The sequence below is a fragment of the Alligator mississippiensis genome, chromosome 4 (genome assembly GCF_030867095.1).
Source record: "Alligator mississippiensis isolate rAllMis1 chromosome 4, rAllMis1, whole genome shotgun sequence".
NCBI classification, from domain to species: Eukaryota; Metazoa; Chordata; order Crocodylia; family Alligatoridae; genus Alligator; species Alligator mississippiensis.
This window is the reverse complement of record NC_081827.1, coordinates 232,466,775-232,493,266: the sequence shown is the minus strand read 5'-3', so window position 1 is coordinate 232,493,266 and position 26,492 is coordinate 232,466,775. Positions and strand designations below refer to the sequence as shown.

At 41.1% G+C, this 26,492-nt stretch overlaps 1 protein-coding gene across 1 annotated transcript in view; it reads left to right on the top strand.

Annotated features, from left to right (window-relative positions):
- The window catches only part of ARHGAP15 (Rho GTPase activating protein 15), a 503,050-nt gene that overhangs the window by 290,420 nt on the left and 186,138 nt on the right, over positions 1-26,492 (top strand). Inside the window, exon 10 of the mRNA XM_006266996.4 lies at positions 6,681-6,779. Within this exon, the coding sequence (XP_006267058.1) occupies positions 6,681-6,779 (99 nt within the window). The remainder of the gene's footprint in view (positions 1-6,680; positions 6,780-26,492) is intronic.

Genomic DNA, 26,492 nt, shown 5'->3' with positions numbered 1-26,492 from the left:
TGTTTCAGAATAGCACTTACAATGATTTGCTTTGGAATGTACTGCCTGCCCTTGCTTTCTCTTTTCAAAAAGCTTTCAGGATCACTTTATTAGACCTCCTACTTCATTCTCCAGAATTTGAGCCCTGCTCATATCTAGAATGTTGTGTTGCTCTGGTGCACTTTCTTGATTTTAATAAAACCATCAAAGGGGAAAAAAGTAAGAGCTTCTTCAGAACTTGGCCCACGTCTCACTGAAATCAATTAAACAAGAACATTCCATATGAGACTGATGCTGGAGATCTTGTTTAAATTGTTTCTTGAGATGCGGTATTCCCTCCCCTGTTCTGGATCTCTGCAGTCTTTACCTTAGACTCTACAAGCTGTTCATGAAGTGCAGGTCTGTCAAGCTCTAAGCAAAAAGATTGCAAACTTGAAGAGGCTCATTCACCAGAACGAGCAATTTATTGCAGCTGTTATCATTGTTTTATATCTTACAACTTGTGAATGTCCATTCCCTCCTCTTTTGGTGTCTCATTTTATATCCATGTGCAAAACTTTCATAGACACCAGCATCTTAAATAGAAAGTTTAATGTGTAGATATCAAGGATGTGAAATGTAAACCATACTGCCAAACATATTATGAATATATTGCTCTTCTTAAAAATGCTTGTTGGTTTTTCATACAACAGTATTGACTAACTGTCTGTGTTTGATGTATGGTTTACCAGCCTGATGTAGACTTATGGTTAGAGCTTAACTTGTTAGTTCTGCTTTTGCAGCCAATTCAGAATAACTACAGATGCCCCAAGATATTAAAATTGACTGCTCAAATGGACTCAGTGTGGGAGTTTCATTGGTTTTAAATTGATAACAGCTGAAAGAGTGAATGATTAAAGCTGTATATGGGCATAGTATGCAGCTCCTTTGTACAAGCTCTTCTGAAGAGTGCACTGTATGAGAATTTTCTTTGTTATAATAAAAGATATTTCTGAAAAAAATGTTAGTTTAAATTTTTAAATGATGAACAAAAGCATTTCAGGAGCCTATAGAGGGAATTATTCCTGAGAAACTGGAATAAAGTTTGAGAAGATGAAGTGGGTTTCTATTCAGAGGGGAGCATTTAAAGTTAAATAGCATTCCATAAGGTGGTAATTGTGTCTATTTCCCAGGCATTTGAGTTAAATAAGCTGGATAGGAGATATAAACTGTCCTAACAGGAGGTTAGGAGTGTTGTGTACATCTTTTTTTCAAGTCATAAAAAGTGGAGTTCTGAAGGGCTCTATCACAAATAAATCAAAAAGCCTTTTTTGCTTCCTTTATCCCACTGGGGATAATGAAATAATGAAAACAATAACTGAAAATATGTTCTGGTTACTTTCTTCTCATATGTGGATTTAAAATATATATAAATATAGAAGAAGAACGTAAACAATATGTAATTTTTAAAAGTCAATTAAAATATAAAAATGCAAAATTAATAATCCTTACTACTTTTGCAATGCACTGATTTTTTTTCATGCCTCTCTGAGAGTTGTATATATGTCAATTATAATATCAGACTCAGCATTCCTATTTTATACAGGGGAAAACTAGACAGGGAAATGTATTTGCAATTAAAGTCAAAGGGAGTTTTGACATCTACATAGGAAGTAGACACCTAAATATTTCTTTATAGCTAGCCCTAACTTCATGTTCCTGTATGTTAGTTCTGATGTACTTTTAGCAGGTATGGTAGCTGCTAAACCTCAAAGCTTTAATTGTGCCGTAGTTGTTGATGTGTTAGCCCTCTATAAATGTTGCTGCACATTGCCACTGTCACTGTAACCTACCATTTTACAAACTTCCTAGTACCCTCAAATGAGATACATTTTAACTACTTTTTAATGTAATTAAAATCAGAGAGCATTCCATAGTATGTAAAAAATCTGACAGGTCTTTGCTGTAATTATAAAAACAATTAAGATGTCAAAAGAGGAAACACCAGTACATTTTAATCATAAATCTTTATATACATAATTACCACTGAAGAAAGCTATAAATGTTTTATGAAGAAAACTTAACCAGACTGTACTTTGTCAGAAACATAACCCCAAAATAAGTAACAGGCTGCCCACTAATACATAATTGCCACACATGCATACAACCTTATCAAGTGTCATTTGTTGAACCCAATCCACTGTTCCTTCTGTATCATAACCTATGATTTACTTTAATGGAATTTGGGAATAGAGAAGAAGGGAAGTATCAGAACACAAAGCATATATTTGGCTGTGCTGGTGTGGATCTCCCTTATAATGTGTATAGTGAATCAGCAAGCTTACAACTTTTTTCTTTGAATTAGTAAGAAATCTGTAGATCAGTATATTCAGCAGGGTGCAGGATCTTGGAGTTCTTTTTGTATGTCTACAGCTATTTTTTTCTTTAGGGACAGAATATTACACATCATTGCCTCAAACTATCATTTGAAGTGAACACCTTGAAAAATTGAGTGTTTTAGTAAAGCTACATATCCAAGATGATTTACACTCCTCTCACTATTTTTCAGACACTGAAATTTATTCTTCAAGAGTTGTGAGAACAAAGAAACTAAAAAAAAAAAAAGGAATAGTATTGTAATCATCCTTTATTTGGTGAAAAAAATCTGCTTTGTAGAAACGTATGACAACAAAGTCTGTGTCTCAAAAGTTTACAGTGTAAATCTAAATATTGTTCAGTTGATAAGAGCTCCTTTTTAAGCGGGAATTTGTTATTTTTATATTTTTTCTATCTTCTGTTTGATTTTCAATTAAGTACACATTTAGAAAGTTTGAAATTACCAGAACCCTAAAACTCTAAATCTTAAAGCTCAGGTTAAAAAAATAAAAAATAAAAAAAGGGTCAATCTATAACATTTTTCTTGCATACATCATCTGGGAACTGGCTGTTTTCCAAAAATACTAAAAGCACTAACATAGGGTGGCGGGAAGCTATGTGAAGTCAGGGAAGAGTAGGATTCTTGGCAGGAATAAGTGTTTGTCTGTTTCTCTTGAGCTGAGATCCTCTTGCTGAGGCCTGCCTGCATTCCAAATGTGTCTTACCTTGCTTCCCCAGTTACCCTTACCCCATTTATTCCCCAGTTTGAGTATTAACAGCAGACAGACTAGCCAAGTCCTTAAAGATAACTGAGGCCCCCTTTAAAACTTAAGATAAGATCCAGAGTGGTTGTGTTGAACCATAGGGAAACAAAACCAGGTGACACTGCAAAGCAGATGATGAAAAAGAAGTTTTGGCTTACTAGTGAGGAGAGACAGGGCATGTGGTACATTGTGGAAGATGAGCTAGAAATTATTATGGATGATAGTTACTGCACTAGAAGTGAGGGAAACAATATTCATGTTTCATAGGAGTGGAATAAGCGAATGTACTATAAATGAGTTTCTCTGGTTTAAAAACCCATGTGCAAAGGTAACGATGATTATAGTAATGCTTAGGGTGTGGACAGACACAGTGCTGGAGCTGTTCCAAGACTGTTACTGATTAGTAACCAGTTCACAATTATGACCTGGACAAAAGTGTTCGCACGTGCACTGCTCAGGGTTGTAAGTAGAGCCCTCACCTTTTAGGAATTCCACTGCCACCAAAAGGCCACCAGGGGATGGTAGAGTCCCCAGACTATTATGCCTTCTTGCAGAAACAAAAGGGTTGGCAGACACTGGGGAGCTGTGTGGCCCTCTGCTTGTGGTTCCCAGGAGCCTACATGCTCTGGTCTCCCCCCAGCTGCCCCATGATCCAGCAGCTTTTTATCTTCTGCCTTGAAAGCCAAGCGGTTGATTTCACCTCCCTCCTAAAGACCTGCGCTTCAAGGGGCCAAACTCACTTTGGGCAAGAAGGAGGTGTACAGGGGTTGCCAGGTGCTGGGGGAGCTGTGTGGTTTGCATCCCACTTGTGCCAAATGAAGCTGGAGCTCAGGTCACTAGAAGGTGGTTAAAGTTGACAGCTCAGCTTTCAAGGCAGGGCTTGAAAAGCCACAGAGCTCTTGGGGCATCCCGAGGTTCATGGAAACCTCAAGCAGGGGCCACGTGGCAGGAGCAGATCCAGCTGAGGTGCAGTGGTGCCAACATTACCCCCCTTTCAGACCATACTGTGCAAGCAGCAGTTTCCAAGGCAGGTAAGAATATCTGGCCTGTCTTCAACTCCGTCCTCTATAGTGCCTCCCCTCTCCTCCCATTCCCCCCTTCTCCCACCTACTGCTGCTGCTGTCCCCATTGTCCCCAGCTGACTGGGAAGGGTGGGGTGGGCTCCAGCACAGCCACTCCTGGTCTGCTCCAGCTGGAGATAGTGGAGGCAGAGGGTAAGAAGGGGACCAGGAAGAGAGGAGCAACTCACCCACTGCTCCTGACTTTGAGCAGGGTAAAAGCAGCTCTGGAGCCCTCTCCCTGCCCTCAAATCAGCCAGAAACAGCCACAGTTCAACAGGGCTGCAGGGAATGGGAGAGTAGGTGAGGGGCTGCTGAAGATGGTGGGAAGGGAGCAGGTGCTGGAGGCAGGGTGTGAAGTTCTTACCTGATTTGGGGACTTGAGAGCAGTCCCCACTGCTGTTCCCGAGGCATTGTCTGTCCATCCTGTGAGGAAAGGTGGGACCAGAGATTTGGACAGTAGAGTCATGGGTGCATTTCAGAGCAGCCCCTTCCCCTCTGTGTGCTCACGGGGGCCATGTTGTGTTCCCACAACGTTGGGCTTGTTCATAGAATAGTACATAGAATTGACCTAAAATAATAATTTAGTTTCCCCATGTGCTGTTGAAACTTTCCAGACATTTAAGCCAATCTTACATAGCCTGCATGTCCAGACTCTTGGGGTTTAAAGTATATTTAGAACATGAAGTGTTATGTCTGTCCACACCCCTAGTGGTCTGGTATTAATATATATGGTAAAAATGCTTTCCTAATTCTATTGTACTAAGAAACCTATAGAAACTACATAAGCTTTATGAAAGCCCTTTAAACTGATACTCAAAGTGCAGTACCACGTTGAAAAGGTGTGTGGTTGAACAGGGCTGTCTCTTTGGGTAAATTATGATAATCCAGTCACATCATTTGAACATTAAACTGGTCTTATTGAATGGTTTCCCTCCTCGGTTTGATTCATTTAAATCCTAGCTGACAAAGGTCCCATTCCTGAGTGTTCTTCCTATAATTTGTTAAAAATAAAGAGTGGAGATTAGGGGGATGAAGTTAATTTGTAACCTGAGCTTCAACCTAGTTAGGTGATATTTTTCAACACGTACATTTTTAAAAGGCCAAAAGTTTAAAAAGCATCAAGACTTACTTGCTATTTCTATCACAATGTACTTCCTATAAAGAAATACCAAAAATTAGATTCACCAATAGTCCTCTTCACACAGAAAGCACTAGGAGGAGGAAGCTAAAATGATATTGCCAGTAAAAGTCAAAGCTGTCCCTAGTAACAATGCTCTCCTAAATTTTGGCATATTAGACAAGATGCAGTCTCAAAATATTTGTCATTTGGGAACCATAAGTAAAAGACAAGAGTGAGAAAAAATAATAAATTGTGAAGTTTGGTTGCCCTTAAAAACTTTCCAGTGGTGCTTTTACATTCGTTTTCCACTTGTATGTTGTTACTTAAACTTTGCTATACTTGACATAGGAAACATCCAGGGAAAACTGAAAATACTGAAGTATTTTGTTTTGTTACTGTTGGCAAATGAACACCACTTAAGAGCAAATATTTACATACTTAACACGTGGAATTCACTGCTTTAGGAGTTTGTTCAATCAAATCCAGTGGTTAGATTTATTTTAAAAGGCTGATAATGTCATGTCCGATAATGACAGTGGGCCTAATTACTTGAATTATTGTATGTAATTATTTGAACTGTTATATGTAACCTTCACAAAGCCCAATTTAAAATAATGGCGGATCATGCAAGCAGAATGAAAACAATGACTTAGTAGCATCAGGGCTCTTCTGATTTACTTTGCGATGTTTATAATATGAAACAGATACAGGCTTGGGTTTCCAAAGTGGCTTCAGTGTTTATGATGGACTAAACCAGAGCTGTCCAAATTCTAAGTCCCCAAGGGTCACACCCTGGAGGCTGCACAAGGGGAGCTAGCCACATGAGGCAAGGCACAGGCCACAGGCTGCACACCACATGATGTACCTCTGCCCCTGCTGCACCATGTGCCAACACAGGCACGCCCTCAAGCACTGCACGGAGATGCCCCCTCACCCCACATTGCTGCACCAGGTGCCTCCGTTCACCCTCGGGTCCCCACACTGTGCCACGCTGCCACACACCCCAGGAGAAGGAACCCAAAGAATTTGGCTACTATTGCAGCAGGAGAAATGTGGGAAGCAGCACCGGGCAAGAGCCATGGGGCCACAGCTTAACTCCTTGTAGGCTTGGACAGCCCTGGACTAAACAAAGCCTGCAGAGCTGAGGAAGGCTAAAAAGCCAAATCACAATTTGGGGGTTTGAGCTTATCTGTAATTTTCATTGGTCTAGGTTTATAAATGTATTTGTACCTTATGTTCTGGGACATAAACGAATAATCAGCAAGGGTCAGAAAGGATTTGGTATGTGCTTTTTCTATCTAACTCCCATAAAGGGATACTTGGTTTGCAGAGCTTGGAAGATCCAAGATGATTATTGTTAATATAGTGCTTTCATATATTCCTCTTTCTTTTCCTCTCCAGATCAAGTTTTTGGCTCATCGTTGGAGTTAGTGTGTGCACATGAGAATTCCACAGTCCCCCGATTTGTAAGACTTTGTATAGGAGCTGTTGAAAAAAGAGGTGAGTAACTTAATATTTAACACTGTTTTTCATTCCTGTATTTACAATTTTACAGCTCCACTTGATTTGCCAGAGAATGTATGCAGTTCAATTTATATTATAGTGTAGTACCTAGCTATATCAGCATCTATTATTTTCTTTTTATTACTTTTTTTACAATGAAGATATTAATAAAACTCAGCAATGCTCATTTTTCTCTATATTTTGCCTGTTTGACATGCTGTTGATTTAATCTCAAACATTCTGTGAGCAAGCCAATGCTAAAGCATTAATAAAATGTCAGTAATTACAATGCTACAACCCTCATAACATTCATGTTTTGAATCCTTGGTGGATGTTATGCCAGTACATGTTTTGGTAAGTCCTCCAGCATTACCCAACCAAAACAAATGCCATAAAACTTGTAAGCATTTCTGCTTGTGGTTGCCTGATTTCACTGGTATCATGTAAAGCCATACTGTTATACCAAACTTAGAATGAGTTTTTATTTCTATTTTTAGGCCTATTTATTTAATCGCTGCTTTTCACAGCAAAATTAAATTTAATATATGTAACACTCTTCTTTCTTCCTCTTTTTTCCCCTGTCTTTCCTCATAGTATCTTAAAGTTTCTCCTCTCCCTCAAGGTCATTTTCCTGGAAGGTACATACAGTAAATATAGAATCTTAAAATATATCATATAAAAATTTGAGGCTTCATCACCATCTGTTACAAGTTTACAACTTGTTCTAGGGATCTGGGGAAACATATATCTTACAAAAGACAGAGAAGTTTTCTAAATAAGCCTGCATGAACCTATTGTCAGTCTTATATACTAGAATCTAAAAAAAAAAAAGAGAAAAAGATTTTAGACAGTTAACTGCAAAGGAAAAAGCTATTTTAGTTCCACTGTTGTTACCTGGTTTACTGTGAAAGGTGCAATAAAATTGGCCTTGAGTTTCAGACTCCTGGAAATTCATGCTTTAATTATGCAGCAAGGATAACATTGGGAATACTGTTATTCCCAGAGTGGTAGGTAGGCAGAACATGAGAGAATGACAAAGTGGATATTGTGGGTAGGGGAAGATACTGGAAAAGGTTTTGGAAGAAAAGAGAACAACCATCTGAGAGGAATAAAGGAGTATAAGTGGTTTGTGTGACTGTTACATTAGAAGAAAACAGGAAGAAAAAAGAGAGAAACAATATGAAAGGGAAAAAACCAAAACCTAAAATGAATTTTAAAAATCTGCTATATTTACACAGATTCACAGAAGTTTAGGGCTGGAAGGGACCTTGTGAGATGATCGGTTCCAGCTCCCTGCTCTGGGCAAGAAAGACTGCTGGGGTCAAATAACCCCAGCAAGGTGTGCGTCCAGTCTCCTTTTGAAAATCTCCAGGGTAGGTGCTTGCACCACCCCGGCTCACAAAACATACATTATTAAAACCCCCAAACCTTGTAAAATGTGCTTGGCATAATGTTCTCTTCCACACTTGGCATAGGCTCATCCAAAGAGGCCCTCATGTTTGCAGGGGTTTGAGGATACTGGGGCTCCTGACAGATGTTACAGTTAGAACGTGATTAACTGATCGGGGCTCCCAGACAGGGGAGTGCAGGGAACCAAGCTTCCTACTTGCCAGTGCAGAGAGAGCCTGGATTGGTCTCCCCATGCACCAACAATGTGGGACAGTGGGATCTGATGTGGGTTCCCCAGTCACACCTCCTGACATGCATGTGTGGCATGTTAGAAAGCACAATTGTTGGGATCCCACATCAGATCCCATCATGCCTTTACTTTTAACATCTGCCAAGATGAGGCAGGCCAGAGGAGCCTTTACTTGATTTTGTGCTTTCTATAATCCAGGCAGTTTCAGTACCCAATTCATTCTCCCTTCCTTTCACCCCCTCCCCACCCCATGTAAGGATTCCCAGGCTGACTTAAATTATAGCAGACTCACCTACGTTGCCAAAAGACTGCTATTTAGGGTATTCCAGGGTATAGGCTAGTCTCAGTATAGTCCTTCCCTGATACAGTGCAACAGGCTCTTTCATACACCTCAGTACACATTAGGAAAAGAGGAGCATTGGGTTGTGTACACAAGATCCATACTTTCCCTATATTGGAGGGTTTTCCTGGAGGTCCTTGTGGTCCCTTTACAACTCTTTTTTGATACAAGGCTAGAACAAAGTGGCTACAAAAGTAGCCAGATTTGGGCCCAAAGACAAAAGTCTTTGGATCTTAGTGAAAATTGAATAGTACAGTAAATGATAAATGTATTTTTAGATATGCATTTACATGCCCATTCTGTATCTTATTATGCATGCGAATTGGTATTGTATACCATTTGTTGCAACAGTATATGTATAAGCATATAAAGTTCCCAAGTAAGATCTCACTTCAGTGCCAACAAAACCAAAAAAACCCCCCAAAAAACAACATAAAAGAAAAATGAAAACCAGTATAAATCATTTCTTTGTGCCAGACTCTTAAGACTCCAATGTCCATTGTTAATGCTAAATTATAACAGAAAAATCCAAAAAAGTACACAAGATATCTGCATGGATATCAAGTGAATTGATATGGATTAATAGGCAAAGATGTCACTGTTTCTGCTGAGCAGTTGATCCTTAAAAGTATTGCATTATTGTTGTTTCATTCGTGTGCTTCTTTCATACTTCGTGTAATTTTCAGAAAATATATCACTTTAGTTATCACAGTATGTAAATAAAAACTAATCAGGGTGGTATGAGATAAAATTTCACTTTATCGCTATATTTATGAGTTTGTATTTGATATACAATTTTTCTATTATCATTTTCTTAGATTAAGATCCTTGCATTTACTCATATTCTATTTACTCAAAGTGTTGTTTTTACTAAGTTCTGGCATAAACTATCTCAGGACAGCAGTAATTTATGTGAAGCTAAGTCCAATGTTTATGCAAGCTTCTGATGACATTTTATACTGGGGTTGGTATTAGGAAGCAGTATGTGGAGGTGCCAAGTCTCCCAGCATGGTTGAGACTCAACAGATCTGAAGCCCTCCTCCTAATGGCCAGATATGCCTCCAGCCAAGATACTCAACTGCAGAGTCATGGGAAATACTTATGTACCAATTATGGGAAAGGCACATTTAATGAAAACTGTATGTTTACTTTCATAGTCTTAGTAAGATGGCCTTAATACTCAGTACAGCTGGCACATTGGCTGTTATGGAAAAGCTTTTTTCTGTAGTTACTTTTTCTGTTTAGAAAATATATAATCTGTATACTGTAACTGTACCAAGAAATGTTACTTACATGCTTCATTTAAGATAAAGCATTATCAAAAAAGCAGATCTTGTGAGTCTAACCCTAGATATTACCTACTTGATTCAAATAGAATCACAATTTGCTGCATTGCTATGTTCTTATTTTACCAAGGTGCTTGATATATTACTTTTATGACAAATAAAACATTACTTGCTTTTTAGCTTATCATGGGTATGCATAGGAAAAAGTCAAACCACAGAAACAATAAAAAAATCCATCTAGTAAGTTTTCTTATCTCTTTTGAATTACATTCCTCAGACAATCCCCAGTAATATTTTGGTAGATTGAGACAGTAGAATAGGTTATGTGCTTTTGGTCAGATTTTTATTTCAGTCATACTAATACAAATACAAATATCTCAGTGGAAATCAGTAGAATTATTCTAGAATTATATTTGTGAAGCAAAGGTCATACTTTTGCACTTTGACTATAGGACAGGCTATATGTTTGCCATTTTATTATAGGTGAAGAGGACAGTAACCCTTTTTAATATCCTATTCAGTAAACTTCTCAAACCATAATGCAGTTAACAAGGGTTTGGTTGTCCAAATCCACTGGCCCTCATTGTCATTTCCAATTGTGGAAATAGAACTGGGATGCAGGACATCCTTCTATGCTGCATTAGATATCTTAGCCATTACAGATTTTTAAAGTATTCTTATAAGAATATTAAGTAAAAACATTGTGCCCTTTCCTGTGAGCTGTCCATAAAGTTTTAAGCATTGTCTTTCTTTCATTTGCTCTTTAATCATTTATAAACTTTTTGCCCTAAAAATATAAGGGCACTGGGGTATTTGCTTCCAGCATCAGTTGGGCTAAGTCCCATTTCACCATTTTCTGACTGTGATTTTATTGACTTATATAAGTTCAGTTTTTGGCACTTACATAGCTTTTAGATCCTCTCTCCACCTGTGACAGAATAGAATCACCCAGGTATGCACATACAAGCCGGGCCAGGAGAAGAGGAGGGGAGTTCTCCGACTCATTACCCCAGTGGTCTATTAATTAGGATACACAACCAGGGGCCATGAGGTACGCCCACAGCCATGAGGCATGAGGGGTCATGTTTACAGCCAGTGAGGGTGTAAACATTTATCTCCTGTACACCATGCAATAATCCCCCCTAGCCTTCTTTTCAAAGCTGACCTACTGAGTCTGTGAGAGGTGAGACAGAGATTTTCCTGGGGCAAAATGAGATTCTAACTGTGCAGTCTTTGCCAGAAAAAAGGTGTGAGTAGGCTCGCCACCCATGGGAAGACCTAGAAAAATCAGTGCCTTAGAGCGGTGGCTCCCAACCTTTTCTTGCTGTGACGCTAAATCCAGGTTGCAACCCCTGCCTCCATCCCTGCCACCAACTCATGCCCAATGGTGCCAACAGAGCCCAGGTTGGGCTGGGATCATGGCAGGCAGCAGCAGTGAGAGCCACACAGACCATACGCTAGGAGAGCCCTGCAGGTGAGAGAGGCAGAGTAAGGGGCGGACCCCGCCACAACCCTGATTTGGGTCATGCCCCGAGCTTGAGAGCCACTGCCTTAGAAGACACAAACAGATGTTGTTTTTGTTATGGGATCAGCTCTTCCAGGATGTGTCCCAGCACAGCTGATCTCATTTATTGGCAGGTATAGTTGTCGCCCTCAAGAGTGGTAGGGCCCAATCCTGTGGGACAATGACGTAGGTTGCCTGGCCCTGTCCTGGGGATGTCCACGAGGTTCCTTTGCTCTGTAACATGAAATGTGCACCTGTGACTTCTGTTGTAGAGGTGCACATGGATGCCATTGGGTTCCCATGCTTTGCAGCATTACATGTGTACCCAGAATCTGCTGCAAGGGAATACCGGGGCACATATCTACAGGCACTGAGCAGGGAACCCCATGTTTGGATCATGAAATATGTTTCCTGGAATCACCTTCTCAGGACAGGTAGAGAGCACAACAGCCCTGGGCCATGGGGATTGCACTGTAATTGAACAAATATCCTGGGGATACGGCCCAATAAACTGTGACCAGGTATCATTACACAAACATTTAAGGGATTTGGAGCATGACAAGGGGTAAGGATGGAAGGGGCTTGCAACTTGGCCTTCCATAACAATTTTTATGGTTGCATAAGAGCAAGGTCTGTTTTCACCTATAGACTCATAATGCTTTTCTTTCCAGCTGCAAGCTGGGGGGAAGAAAAATATTCTTTTCCATGGAACTTCCTTTTGTTAACTTGGACAACTGTTTTGGCCAGGACCTCTTTAGGATGGGGCCGGGATTCTTCCTACTTCCCATCCCTTTCCATCTCTTACCTGCCCACTTGTTCACAGCAGGGAGGATCAGGCAGGAAGTTTCAGTCATAGTCTGAGCAGGGAAGTAAGGGAAGCCTGGAACAATTGAAGCCTCAGAGTATACCATAATTCACAGACTTCACAATCTTGCCAAGGGTGGGACTCTCATTTCAAGTAATTTTATCTCTATGCCAGATATTATTTCCAGGAATTTCTTGAATCATGTATTTATTTTGTTATCTGTGACCCCCTTTAAAGACTCACTGGGTGCTTCTACACGAGACACTTAACTCCGCATTAGCACAGTTTAAGCATGTGCATCTACATGTGCACATGCTTACTATGCAGTAAACCTCCCTAATTCTGAGTAAATTTGCTACCTGCAAACGCAAGTAACAAATTTACTCGGGATTAGTAATGCTGCAGTAGCATTCATGTAGGTGCCTCACCGGGAGCAAAATCTGCTCCTGGTCAGCCATCTACTAGGGGGCAGGAGATAGATCCTGCCCAGGCTCCTATGTCTCCCTGCCTCAGAAGCAGGGAACTACAAGCCCCCTGCTCTAAGATCACAATTGGGAAGTTGGAGCTGGGAGATCCTTATCTCCCAGAGCCAGTTCCATGACCGTGAGGCTTGGGCTGAGAGACCCTTGCCCTGATTGAGTGATTGAGGCATGGGATTTGGAAAGAGCTGCAGGGGTGGGTTAGGTCCTAGCCCTCTGCCCCAATCTGCTTGTGTGGCATTTAGCAGCGAGCTAGTTGCTAGCTGCCCCACTGATGGATTAGGGCAGGACAGGGGGCTGGGACCTTCTCCTCCCCTGCAGTTCTTTCCAAGCCCCTGCTCCTGATCAGGGACCCAGGGCCAGGAGCTTCCTGCTGCTGGGATAGGGTGACTTTGTCCCTGCCTTAGCAGCAAACAGCACTCTGGGGCCAGGAGACAGCTGGCTCCTGGCCCTGTGCTCCCTGCCAGCCCAAGCCAGCCCAGGGGGAGCCTGGAGTTCACCTTGGTGGTGGCAGAGGCCCATTGCAGGGGTGAAAGAAACTTGCTGTAAAGAGCAGCAAATCTGTTCCCTAATCCCTGCATTTGTAGATGCCTGCCCGAAAGCACTTACTCCAGAGTAACCTACATCAAAGTAAATTTAGGCTGCATCAAATGCATGTGTAAATGTGCGCACTGTCTGTTTTTAACAGGTATGAAATAGGAGTCATTAAAAAAAAATTGAAACATCGCTCTTTCATACGTAACAAAATACCAGCCCACTGTCTTTTCATAACAACATTTTACCATGTGAAAGCAATCTCAGATTAAAGTGTTTTCTAGAGTTTATAATTTCTGTGTGTGTCTCATGGCAAAGTAAATGAGCACACTGAAAAATTTACTCCTTACTGTAATCATGTTTTTTGTGCATCTAGTATATTTTGGATTTTATAAAAAATTGGTACAGATTGTCCAGGGAAATTCAGCTTCATTTAGCTTGGCATACAGCTCCTGAAACATGGTTTAGACAGATCTTTCTTATTATTATTTTGAAATCCAAGTTCCTATGCCCAAATCAGTCTAAATTACCTTAAAATGATACCATCTACTCCCTAATTGATGATTACAGGTATAGGTTTCATTGTAAAGTGGACATTTCAGATGTTATTTTTTCCCTCTTTTTTTGGAGCGCAGGATGCTGTGACAAGAATGATACACAAAATTACATATTTGACTCAGTGCCTAAAAGCCACCCTGGGATCCATAACCTTCCTTGAAGATTTAAGAAAGACCTTTAGTCCACTTCTGAGAAGGTTCTTAGCTCAGAAAGCTTTATCTCTCAACTTTACTTCTTAGCAGCTGTTATGTTTTTTTGCTGTCGTTTGTTTGACAGGATCCAGTTATAGGTTCCGATGTCTGTTTAAAGAAACAAGGAGGTTGTTGGCTTTAAAATTCCCTTACTGCTTGTGTGTTCAACATTTTCCCAGGCTTTTCTGCATAGTTTGCCAAGCAAAGGGACTGACCTTTTGTAGCAAACACTTTTTCATTTCTAAATGCTCACTTTGATTTTTGTCCCATTTTATGCTCATTCCAAATTGTTTACAACCCACTAAAAATGACTGTGAATTATATGTTTGTGTAATGAATTCCTTTTGTGGTTGGAGTGGAATGTTTACTTTGAACAATTAGTTATCTTTGGGTAGATTATAATGACCTGAAAAAAGAATGACTAAAATTATTATGGTACCTTAACTATTTCCTTTTGTTATCTTCTATGTTAGTCTAGCATGTTATTTACTGAGCTTCATTGCTCTAAGCTGCATTGATCAAATAATGTTAAGCAGGAGTAGTGACAACTTGCCTGTTAGTATGTCTGCTCAGATTTGCGGGGGATTCTGTTAGGTCAGGGACGCTCAACCTTTGGCCCACAGGCCAGATCCGGCCCATGGAGTCTCCCCATGGATCCAGCAATTTGACAGAGGGGAGCGACATCAGCATTAATTGCTGCTGCCTTGCTGCCAAATTTCCAAACCAGTGGAAAGTCCTGTGGTCCTGATAACCCAACATGTAGCCAGATTCAGTGTATGCGATTGGGGTGGCATGTGGCTGGATCCGGCACACAGCTGGGGGCCCACGTGTGTAGGCAGGCTGGAACACAGGGTTGGGTGGCATGCTTCTGAATCCAGTGCTCAGCCAGAGCTGGCACGTGGGGTCAGGCCAACACAGAGGATTGGGCCAAAGTGTGGGGTCACACCCGTGGACCAACCCCCACATTTCTCATCTGCCCAGGAGGTTGGTCACCACTATATTTTATTATGGCTAGGGACACAGACAAGACTTTTTAAATGACTAAATATATATAACTTTATATATGTACTTCCATTTTGGGGGCTCACCAAAAAAGCTACTTTTCAAAAAGTTCTGAGGAGCTGCCACGTGAAAATCAAGCTTTAGGGCATCAAATGTAACATCCCCCAAAGCGGAGGCACTAGCAGCTTTTTTCCCTGTTTAAAACAGCATTCTGTTTGGGTGGAGTATCATTACATAAACACAAATGAAAAAATCCTTAATCTTGCTATTTGCAGTGACTGAGGAAGAAAATTATTTGGTAAGGACAAAGATATTCCCTCTTGAGAGTGAGAAACAATGAAGATGAAAACAACAGTTGAAACTGTACCTTCCCATAGTGCTTTGAGGTCCCTCTCAAAGCTGGTTGTATCGTTTTCATCCACTTTTAACTGACAGGCCTTCCAAGCAGACAAACCTGCTAAAATCTGCACTTCTTAAAAGAAATTAATATAAAATAGCTGATAGGCCCTTAGCTGCTACCAAAAGGGCAGCTGGGTTTCTGGGGATAAGATATGTAGGGGAGGTTTTAAGTAAGCTAAGAGGGAAAGAATTTAGGAGGTGGCAAACACTAAATATATCCAGAATAGTTTTATTCATTTAGTAGGAAGTATCTTTTATAGTAGAAGGATATATACTAGGAGACTTTATTCTTTTTTATGAATATATTAAATTAATGAGCCATACCATGTGCACAGTAAATCAACCCATGTGTGCATTAATGGGCCACTGATGAGTCTTGGTTGAAGGCCTACTGTCACTGCATCTAAGATATACACCAGGGGTTGGCAAAATGTAGCCCACAGGCCAGATCTGGCCCACCAAGGGATTTTACCCAGCCCAAGGAAGGTCTTCCAGCTCCACACAGTCCAGGGATGGGAGGCAGCTTGAGCTGTGGCACATGTGCTTAGTCCTGTCACCCCCAGGCACACAACAGGGCTGAGGCAGTGTGGCAGCTGGCAGTAGTGGCTGCTTCCAGCTGCTGCCACTAGTGTTGCCACTACTGCTGGACCCAGCTCTGCTGCCCAGGCATCCTGGCAAGTGTACCCCACACCCACTTCTGGAGAGCACCAGATGAAGCAGGTGTGGGGGGTCTCCATGGAGATCAGCTTGGGACTTATGCTAGCAGGTCCCACTTGGCAAGGTTGGTGGGATGGGGCCATGGGCTGCTGGGTGGGGAGCAGCATCCAAGAGTGGGGCATGTGGCCAGGACAGGGCTGGGGCCGAGGCCAGGACCTTGGGGTGAGGACAGCATAGGGCTGGGGCCAGAGGCAAAGTTACAATCTGCTGCCCACATGTTCCTGTGACAGGCGCTGGTTCCACAGACAGGGGCGTGCTGGGAATGGATCGTAGCTCTGGCCCCATGCTGTCATCACTCCATGATTCTAGCCCCAGCCCTGGCCCTGGCCCTGCCTGCTCATGCTGCTCCCAGCCACCACTCCCCGTCCACCTGCAGCCCCACCCCATGCACCCTACCCCTAGGGGTCCTGGGCTGATTTCCATGGAGACCCAGAGGCCAGGGTCAGAATCACCAGGTGTGACAGTATGGGTCCTGGCCTAGGACAAAGCCACTTAGGGAATTTTGGTGAGCTTTAGTGAGCAGGTAGGGGAGGGGTGCTGACCTGGCACAGCAGAGCAGTGCAGGAAAGAAGGGTGGTGCTGACCTAGCCTGTAACAGCTCACCAAAATTCCCTAAGTAGCCCTCCAGCCCGAATAATTGCCCTCCCCTGATATACACCAAGAGCTTACAAATGCACAACATTTTATGGCTTACTGATATATACTGTATTATGCTATATTAATAAACTTCTACCCAGAGACCTAGTGACCCATAGAATATTGGGTTACGGAATAATTTTTTAAATCTTTGACTTCTCAGAAAGATACTGATCCAGCTCCTGAGAAGAGCCAAGGAACACTAAAAGTAATTAAAGAAAAGATGCTTGAAGCCATTTTTGTGCTTCCCTTCAACTACATCTGTCCTTGTCCTTGTTTCTTGGCTAGTTCCCAGCACAGTTAGAGCAGCTCAATCTGATGATGTTGTAATGGCAACATTTTGACACCTGGTAACTAGGTCTGGATTCTCCAGTGCCCCTGTCTGTGTGCAAAATTCCTCTTAGGTAGTATCTGGGCCTTGAGCTACAACTGAGGAGCTACTTCGCTTCTTGTTTCTCTTGCATATCCTTACTGCTGCAAGCTTTTCTTCCCTATACACAGGACATTATCTACAAGTAACATACAGTTCATATTCTGTGAATTCATTAATTGACTTTTGGTATTTTTTCCTCTATTAACAATTTTCCCCTAACATTTACCCCTTCTCCCAGATGTACAAATGCTTCGTTGCTTAATTTGATATAATTTTACATACCGTTTCCAGTTGCTTTAGAATTCAGTACCCTGAAGGTGCAGAGATCATATTGCTCCACTAAATGATCTGAGCTCCCAGTTCTGCTAATTTTGTACTGTTCATTCTTTCCCACTTTGGGATAATCTATTATACTTGAATCCAGGCACGCACTAAAAGCTAATACTTCCATGAAGAATGTGCAATTTGTACTGTTTAACTTGTGACAAGATTCCTGAAGTCTTTTATGATTCTATCTTGTTCCAAGGAGATTTCTGCTCCCTACTTTTATAAGCACTGAGTGAAAAAAATGGAAACAAAACAAATGGATAAAAAAAAATAATTACATGCTGAAAAATATATCCCACAGTTCAGCAGATAAACCCTTTTTTTCCAGGGAATATTTGTGAACCAAAGAAAAATGTTTCTGAGGGCATTGAACTATGTTTACTTTAAAGTGGCCATCAACCATAAATTTAAATGTACAGTTGAATACAATATAAACCTAACCAAGTTCAGAGAAAATCCATTGCAAGTTTTGATTTAAAATGCTGTTTTTGACTTTTGAGTAGAAATTAAGAGCAGTTGAATTTAGTACAAGTACATTGGCAAGGTTTCCTCAACCAGTTCTGTCTTTAGACTCATGCAATCCCACTATAGCCACCTTTCTTAGAGCAAGAGCCAGTTAATAGTGTTGTGCAAGGTCCAACTTAGAATTGGCTCTGGAGAGTTTTCACTCTGGGGCCTCTGTGTCTGCTAGAAAGCCACATTCAGAGTTAGAATGAAACCAAGAAGTGTCAACAGGAAACATCAAGGAAGAGCATAAAAGACAAATTATAGAAAAGAGGGAAACAACAGAATAGAGGATAGTAGAAAAAAGAAGAAAAATGTATTTTAGATTTGAAAATGCATAGAAAGTATGCCAGTTAAAAAAATTAAACATGAACACTACTGGAAACAAGACAAGCTTTTGAACAAGTTCCATCTTTGTTATAGTTACCTGATACCTGCTTCATTGATTAATCTGTTCCAGAAAAATGTATCCCCTGCTATGAAACAAAAAAAAAAAGGATTTGTGCCTTAAGCCTTGCCAGTAACACCAAGCAGACAATGTGTGCAACATAGTAACATGTGGGATGCCAGGGCCAAATTCATACCTGGTGCAACTTTATTGCTTTCATTGGAATTGAAACAGGAATAGATTTGGCCCTTTACTCCCCCCTCCCCACCATCCTGCCCCTCCCCAAGCATTGTAAAGTGGATCTATTAGCAAGCATTAAGAGAAGTTTATCTTCAGAGTTATTTACCAAAAAGACAGCTTTTTGGTAAATAACATTGTTGATATAAAAATAAAATTGGTCATAAAAAGTCTTCTAAAAACTAAAATGATTTAGTCTGAGCACATACAACATAAATTATTAATGAAATTGATCATATTTACATGTTAGAACCAGGAGTATAAAGAAAATAAAATACACGTAATGACTACTTCTCAAGCTTATCTTATGCCAGAGCAAAAATGAAGGTCCTGACATACCACCTAATTAGAATCAGATGCAGGGGCTTTGAGGACATCCACATTCCAGCCATAACAGCGTAAAAATAATACACAATTTTCTGTCTTCACAGTCAACAGTCTCCAAACTGTAAGACATGGTCTATTGGTGGCAGTATCATTTATGCCACCATAGCTATGGGCATGTCAGTGTTTCTATTGCAATTCTCTATATTCCAAACTTAATAGAACAGCCATTAAATACACACTTTGAGCTAGCACTTGGCAGCATCATTCTTAGCTTGGAAGGAAATGTTTACAAAAAAAAAAAAAAATCCATGAAGTTGTTTGGCTGGAGGGGGGAAGAGTTAGTGGTTTCAGGTTCTTTTTGTGTCCCTGTTCCTCAAAATTGGTTTATGATTTTTAAATAAAATGATGTAGACAATGATTCCAGCAATTACTCTTTAAGTAGACAAATAGTTTTCTTCTATTTTGGAAAAATAAATATTATAATACCTAGGATAATATTTTAAAAGAAGCATTACTGCAATCCAAGGTAATTTTTTTAAAGTTTTACTGTGTATATACAGTTCTATTTCCTTTTTGCTGCTTACAGTTTGAGAGAGAAAATAATGGTGCTTGTAGTTTTATTACTGCAATTATTTGCTAGAGCTGTTTATGTTTATATATATATATATATATATATATATATATTGTTATATCATATTATTTATGTTTAATATATGTCACCCAAATGACAGAAAATTCACCCACAGATAACTCCGGAGGCAAAGGGGAAGCCAGATTAGGGACGGGTTAAAATTAGGCCTTTGAGCTGGCTTTAATGTCCTTCTATAAAGGACTTGTGTAACTCGGTTTAAATTATGAAATCATTATATTGCTTAGAGCTAATAATCTGGTAAGTAAGAAGGTCACATATTGGTTATGGCAAACTGCCAAATTAGCATGTCTTTTTAAAGACTCCCAAATGATACATATCCTTTAATAGATTTCTTAAACTCAGTGATTCTACAGCAGGGTGCCACAGCAAACCTGAGGTACCTTGAGATCCATTCAAGAGTGTCATGGTGTGCCATGCAACGTTAGCACTGTTAGGTATACAAACATGATTCACAAGAAAAACCCAGCAATTTCAAATAGGAATCCATGGTGTTAAAAATATTCTGCTGTGTTGTGAGCTTTTCAAGGTTTTTGCAACAGAAAATTTGTTCTGCTATTTTTTGCAGACAAAAAAACAAGTGAAAATTAAGAGCTGGTATTAGGGGGTGTGCAAAATGGGCTGTATTCAATTTGGATTCGGATTTTGCCTGAATCAGGGATAGTGATTCAATTCGTTGATTCAGATCACTGACTCTGATTCGATTTAGCCAAATCTGAATCTGAAGATTCAATGCTGATTTGAAGAATCAGTGATTCGGCCATAGACACCGCTTTAAATGCTTTTTCTACATACCTCAAGGTACCAGGTGCAGCTCATGAATGCAGTAATGCTGGAGTAGATGGAGCATCCCACAGGAGCTCAGCTCCCCCCACCCCCCGTGTCCTCAGTGGTGAACCTGGAAATGGACTGGAAGTACTTCTGGTCCACTTCTGGATCTGCCAGGGAGTGCGCAGGGGGTCGTCCCCCCCCCCCCCCGTGCCTCCCTGGCTCAGTGATCAGCCATGGAGGGACCCCAGGCACTCCCTCGGACCCAGGAGGCACTAATTACCAAGTCAGGGGAGTGGGGGGGGGGGGGCAGCATGCTCCCCAGCAGACCTGGAAGTGTACCGGAAGGGCTTCTGGTCCACTTGTGGGTCTGCTGCCAAGCGCACTGGGGAACTCCCTTCACTTCTGTGAGACGCTCCATGTGCCCCAGCATCTCAGCATTCACGAGCTGCCTGGTACCTTGAGGTATGTAGAAAAAACATTTAAAACTGTGTCTATGTCTGAATCGCTCAATCTTTCCGAATCTCTCCAAATTGATTCGAAGGGTTCCAATTCAATTTGGATAGATTAAAGGGTCTCCTGATTTGATTCAGATTCGGAGATTCAGCCATTGAATCAGGCCAAATCTCCACCAAATTGAATCAGGGACCGAAACTTCGCACAGCCTTAGCTGGCATTTTCTGAGGGGTACTTTGAGTCTAATGAGAGAGATCTTGAGTGTAAAAAGATTGAGAAGCAGTGCTTTAGCTTAAGCATTATTCTTGCACACTATTGGTCCAATAACAGGTTTTAAAGAATCTGTAATATAATTATATGGTGAAACAATTGATATTTGATTTTAGGCACAGAACTTCACTGACTTGAGTGGAGCTGTGTGCATATACGCAGGAGCAAAATATGGCCTTTTTTTAAATAACATATCATAAATGTACTTTTAGATTCTGACCCGATCTATTCAGGGACCCATCTACACATTACACTTTTAATCATGCCTTCAGTGGTCACCTGGCTACAAATTCAATCAATTAATGACATGATAGAAAGGGTAATAAGCTAAAATTTTTGTAATAACTTTGTAGCTGCTTCCCTACCATTCCATTAATTGAATGTATAGCTAGACGCCCCTATGGCTGGGAATCCCATCAAGGGATTGGAGCTCCCAGCTGTAGGAGGACCATTTGCACCCTTGAGCCTGGGAGCTCACAGGACTTCCAGCCATGATGAGCCACATGCACCCTTGCAACCAGGAGGTTGTAGCTGCCATGATCTCTCAGCCATGTTAGCCTGCAGCTGAGAGGTAGCAGTAGTTGCAGTATCCCTGCTGTGGGGACCTCTGTGGTGCCCCTGCAGCTGGGAGCCCAAGTCAACCGATCGGATTCCGAGCTGCAAGAGTGCATGGTGCACCCCTGTGCCTGGGAGTCCTGTCAGCTGGCCCAGGCTCCCAGTCAGGGGATCTTACTTCTTGCATGTGTGGCATGGCAAGAGGCATGATTGTGTGGATCACATATTAAATCCCATTGTGCTTTTAACGGCATATGTACAGGAGCCCTCAGAAAGAGGTAGTTAGCCGTGTTAGTCTGAAGTCAGGCAGAAGGCAGTCTAGAGATGCACCATAGGCACCTGCTACATATTACATATATTATGCAATTAACTGATTAATCATGCAATAAATTTAGACTAGCCAGACTTGCAAAGTAAGTCGCATCATAAATGCAAAGTAATTCACACAATTAATTGGTTAATCCTACAAGAAATTTAGACCAGCAACATATGCAAAGTAATTATCACATGGTAAGAATGACTATCCAGCTATAGAAAGAGCCAACCAGCTATAAAGTTAGTGCTTGATGTTAACTGTATAGCTGGTTTCTATCCAGCTGTAATAATTTGAATGTGTAGCAGGGCTTTTCTAGACTAAATCAGAGATGTACTGCATAAACTTTCACAAGCAGTAGCTCACTTCATTAGATGCTATGAAGGTGCTGTAGGAAGCAGAGTTTCCGAATAGAAAACAGTGATTAGAAGAAGGGTAGGGAAGTGGGAAGAAAAAGCAGGGGGGACTGCAGAGAGAAACAACAAGGATAGGAGAGAGAAAAAAGCATTGAAGGACCCATTGAGGGATATAGGCATTATAAAAGCTAATCCAGGTAGTAGGATGAGAATCTGTTTAGATCATGTTGAATATAATCCCCAATTTCTTGTTCCATAGTTTTGCATTCAAGTTTTTTTTAAGTTTTGTCATCTAAGAACAGCTTCTCTGAAGTCTGCACTGGGATGTCTAAGCAGGTTCTGCCACAGATGGGATCTCCCGGTGTCAACCCTCCCCCACACTCTCTGCGCTGCAAATTAGCAGTGCAGGGAACACCTGTATGTGTGGTGCTACAGACAGATCTGCGGTGCCGCATACCACACATCCAAGCTCATCTGGACATGCCCATTATACATTTCCTCCTCATGCCTTGGAAGACTTATTCCATTGTCTAATAGATTTTACCATTAGAAAATATTTCTTATTTTCATCCTACATTTTCAGTTGGCTATTCCATAATTTCATTCCATACATCAGACCCAAAGCAGCAAAACAGTTAAGCAAATGCTGAACTTTAAAGATCTAAGAAGTCCCACTGAAGTCAATAAAAGTGTGTTCTTAAAGTTAAGCAAATGCTTAAGTGTTCTGTTGAATCAAGGCCTCCTAATGCCCTAAATTTGGATCAAAAATTTGTTTCTTTCAGGGCAAAAGGCACACAGCTCAGCTATCCAGAACTTAAGCCATATATATGTACATCTACTAGTGAAATGACATTTTTCTCTCACAGCCACCAAAATCCAAAAGAGCACAGTGTTGGGATTAACCACTCACAGAGGTTACAAAAGGGATGGCTCAACTGTATCCTTCCTGGAAAAATTTGGGTCTGTATTTTCAAGGCATGCATTTTGATTTGGGTAACTCTCAAGTGACATAGTCCCAGATGGCACACCATTTTAAACACAGTTGTTACAAATTGAGAGTAATCATGCGCTACCACTTACTGCACAGTGGTGTTCGAGATATCATAACTTGCCCTTTATTTATCATTAGAAACACCATATTTACTTAAAGACAAGATAAAGTTTTTTCCCTCCAATTGGCATGGGGGAAAAAGCCCCTCGTCTTATAATTGCATACACGGAAATCTCATTAAATACATTGTCTGTTATTAAATTGCTGTGAAATGCAGAATGTGCTCATCAATGGAAACCAACTATGAAGTAGATTAAATGCAGCCAACACTGAGCAGAACTATAAAACACATGGCTCATATTGGGCAAACATGCTGATGGGAATCTTTTCTTTTAATACAAAACATTTAAGAGAAACTACATTAACACAAAACTTGACAACCTCCCCTAAAACAATGCCTTGTTCTTATTACACCCCTTTCTGCCATTAACACATTAACTTCTCACAAACCTTCCCCAGCCCAGGAGACAGCAACTACTTTCACTTCATCTCTTTGTCCTTGTTGGAAGAAACACTGCCATTCTTCTTTCCTCCTTTCCCATCTTGCCTGCATATTGATCCACATAGTATTTCAATTCATATATTGCCAACACCAAACATTCTCTTCTGGTAAAAACCAGTCCCTAGGCCATACAAAGTAGTATGTTTCTCAGTCTCTGTGGGCTCCCATACATGTGTGGGAAGCCTGGAAATCCAGCGCAACAGAGCAGACTCAATTAATTGAATCTACTGGGGCACAGAAATTGATGTGCTGTGACAGCCTTCCATATCACGTGCATCAGCATCCCCGGGCATCCCTGCACTGAAAAAGTGGCTATGGGGTGCTTTGAAATAAAACACGTTTGATGAGCTTTATTTCAAAGCAACCCGTCACCATTTTTTCATCACAGGGACGCTGATACATGTGATGCGCGGATGCTTTTAATTAGTGCAGCTTGCTAATTAAAGCACCCAGTGCCACATCCCAAATCACGTGTAAAAATGCCCTATGTCTCCAGTCCTTTGGGCATTACCCCATAGAACCCCATTTTATGCGTTAAGTCACAGTTCACATTGATCACCCTCAAATATGACACACCCCTTGCACAAAGTGGCAGCTCCAAAATACATGCAATTCAGATTCTTCAGCCCCACATCCTTCTCTCAGGCACACTGCCAATCTTGCCAAGCCCCATTTATGTTGAATGCCGCTTTAAGAAAGAATATTCCATATCATAATCCATGTGATATCCGTATGTTCTCCTTTGAATGTATTATCTATCACTTCTTTCCACACATTTGCCATCTGTCTTTCCATCAGATCCCCAACTATTGTTATCATGTCTTCCTTTCTCATCATATTAAGCATCATCTTACAGTCTTTCAAGCACTGTTATCCCACTCCCTTTAGTTTATTTACCCTTAAGAAACTCTCCATCTTCACATAGTGGGCTAGTGCCTGCCACACCAGCCCTTTTTTTCCAGTCTCCCCTATGCATGCCCCATCTTCTTAATGTTCTTCCTGCCAGGTAATGGCAGAAATATGCAGTCTTCTGTACCCCCTCCATTGCCTCTACAGAACATGCTTACAAAATATACACAAAGCTTTCCAAATCTGGCGTTCTCCAACCTCCTAATTACATGACTTAGTATAGGTCTGTTCTAGCTACCATTTCTTTTTTAATTCTCCCTCCCACCCCCCCAAAAATGCACATCTGCCTCTGTACCCACCTTATCTGATGCCCTGATGGTGGATACACCACTCCATGTAAAGGTGCTCAGCGAGAATACCATTTTCACCACAGCCACTTAACTCTTGAAAAATAATGTTCTACCACTCGACACCCCCAAGGTCTGCTTCACTTTTACCTCTAACTTCTCCCACACCTTCTCCCTTGTGCATTCACTGGGATTCCCCAAAAATGGACTACACTGTCTATCACCCACAGCTCAAACTTCTGTAAAGTCTCCTAATTCCTCACTCCCATCAATGTACTTTTCATCTTATTTAATTTTACTCCTGACACTTCACCCTCCTCAATACCCTCTCAAGTTGAGGGTATTGAGGTATGCTTCAATACCCTCTCAAGTTGATACGTTGTCCTGAGGCAGCTATGTTCATATCCTCCATATATAATGGCAAGGTTCTTTGGGGAGATGTGATATCTTTCATTAGACCAATGGAGTAGTTGGAACAAAGTTCTTTGCAAGCTTTTGTGCACAAGTACCCTTCTTCAGGCATAGGGAGAGTCTGCTGTTGTTCTGAGAGCTCCAAGGAATGAAAGAAGCTAAAAGTATGACAGGAGGTCAATGAGAATGTAAATAGGTGGAAATTAGAAAAAACAATGGATAGAGAAGGGAGGAGAGGGGATGGGGAGGGGCTAGGTGGGGCGGTGACATGGTCAAAGGAATGCCAAAGGTAAGCAAGGGGGACGCTGCTGTAGTGATGAGTTCTCCAAGGTAAAAAAAAGGCAGTCTGTGAAAAAATAAACAGCTGGAAATTAGGAAAATAAAGGGTAGAGAAGAAGGGGAGGGGAGGAAGTGGGGGGAAAAATGTAAATGGTAAGTTCAGGCAGGTACCTGGTGAATCAGATCTCATTCAGGTTGTAATGTGTCATAAATCCAATGCCTACACTGAGTCCATGATTTTTTGTATCCAGTAGATTTATGAAGTGAAGTTCATAGGCTCGTCTATGAAAGGCATGTTGTAAGTTCCCTTTGAGGATTAGAAGTGAAAGGTCAGAGAGGGAGTGATTGTCTTGTGAGCAGTGTGCACCCACAGGTAATTGGATATTTTTGTCCTGGAAGGACTTTTGGTGTGAATTCATTCTAGTACGTAGTTGTTGTTTGGTTTCTCCTACATATTTTCCATCAGAGTTTTTCATGCACTGGATGAGATACATAATATTTCTGGAGGTGCACATATAAGATCCAGGAATGGTGATGGTTCTGTTGTGGGGTATAGTTATTATGGGAGTGGTGGAGATGCGTTGGAGGGTTTTGCATTTCCTGTTCTTGTCCGGATCCCTTGTGTGTGGTTTGGGTCATAGGGAGTTTGCTTCTGGTG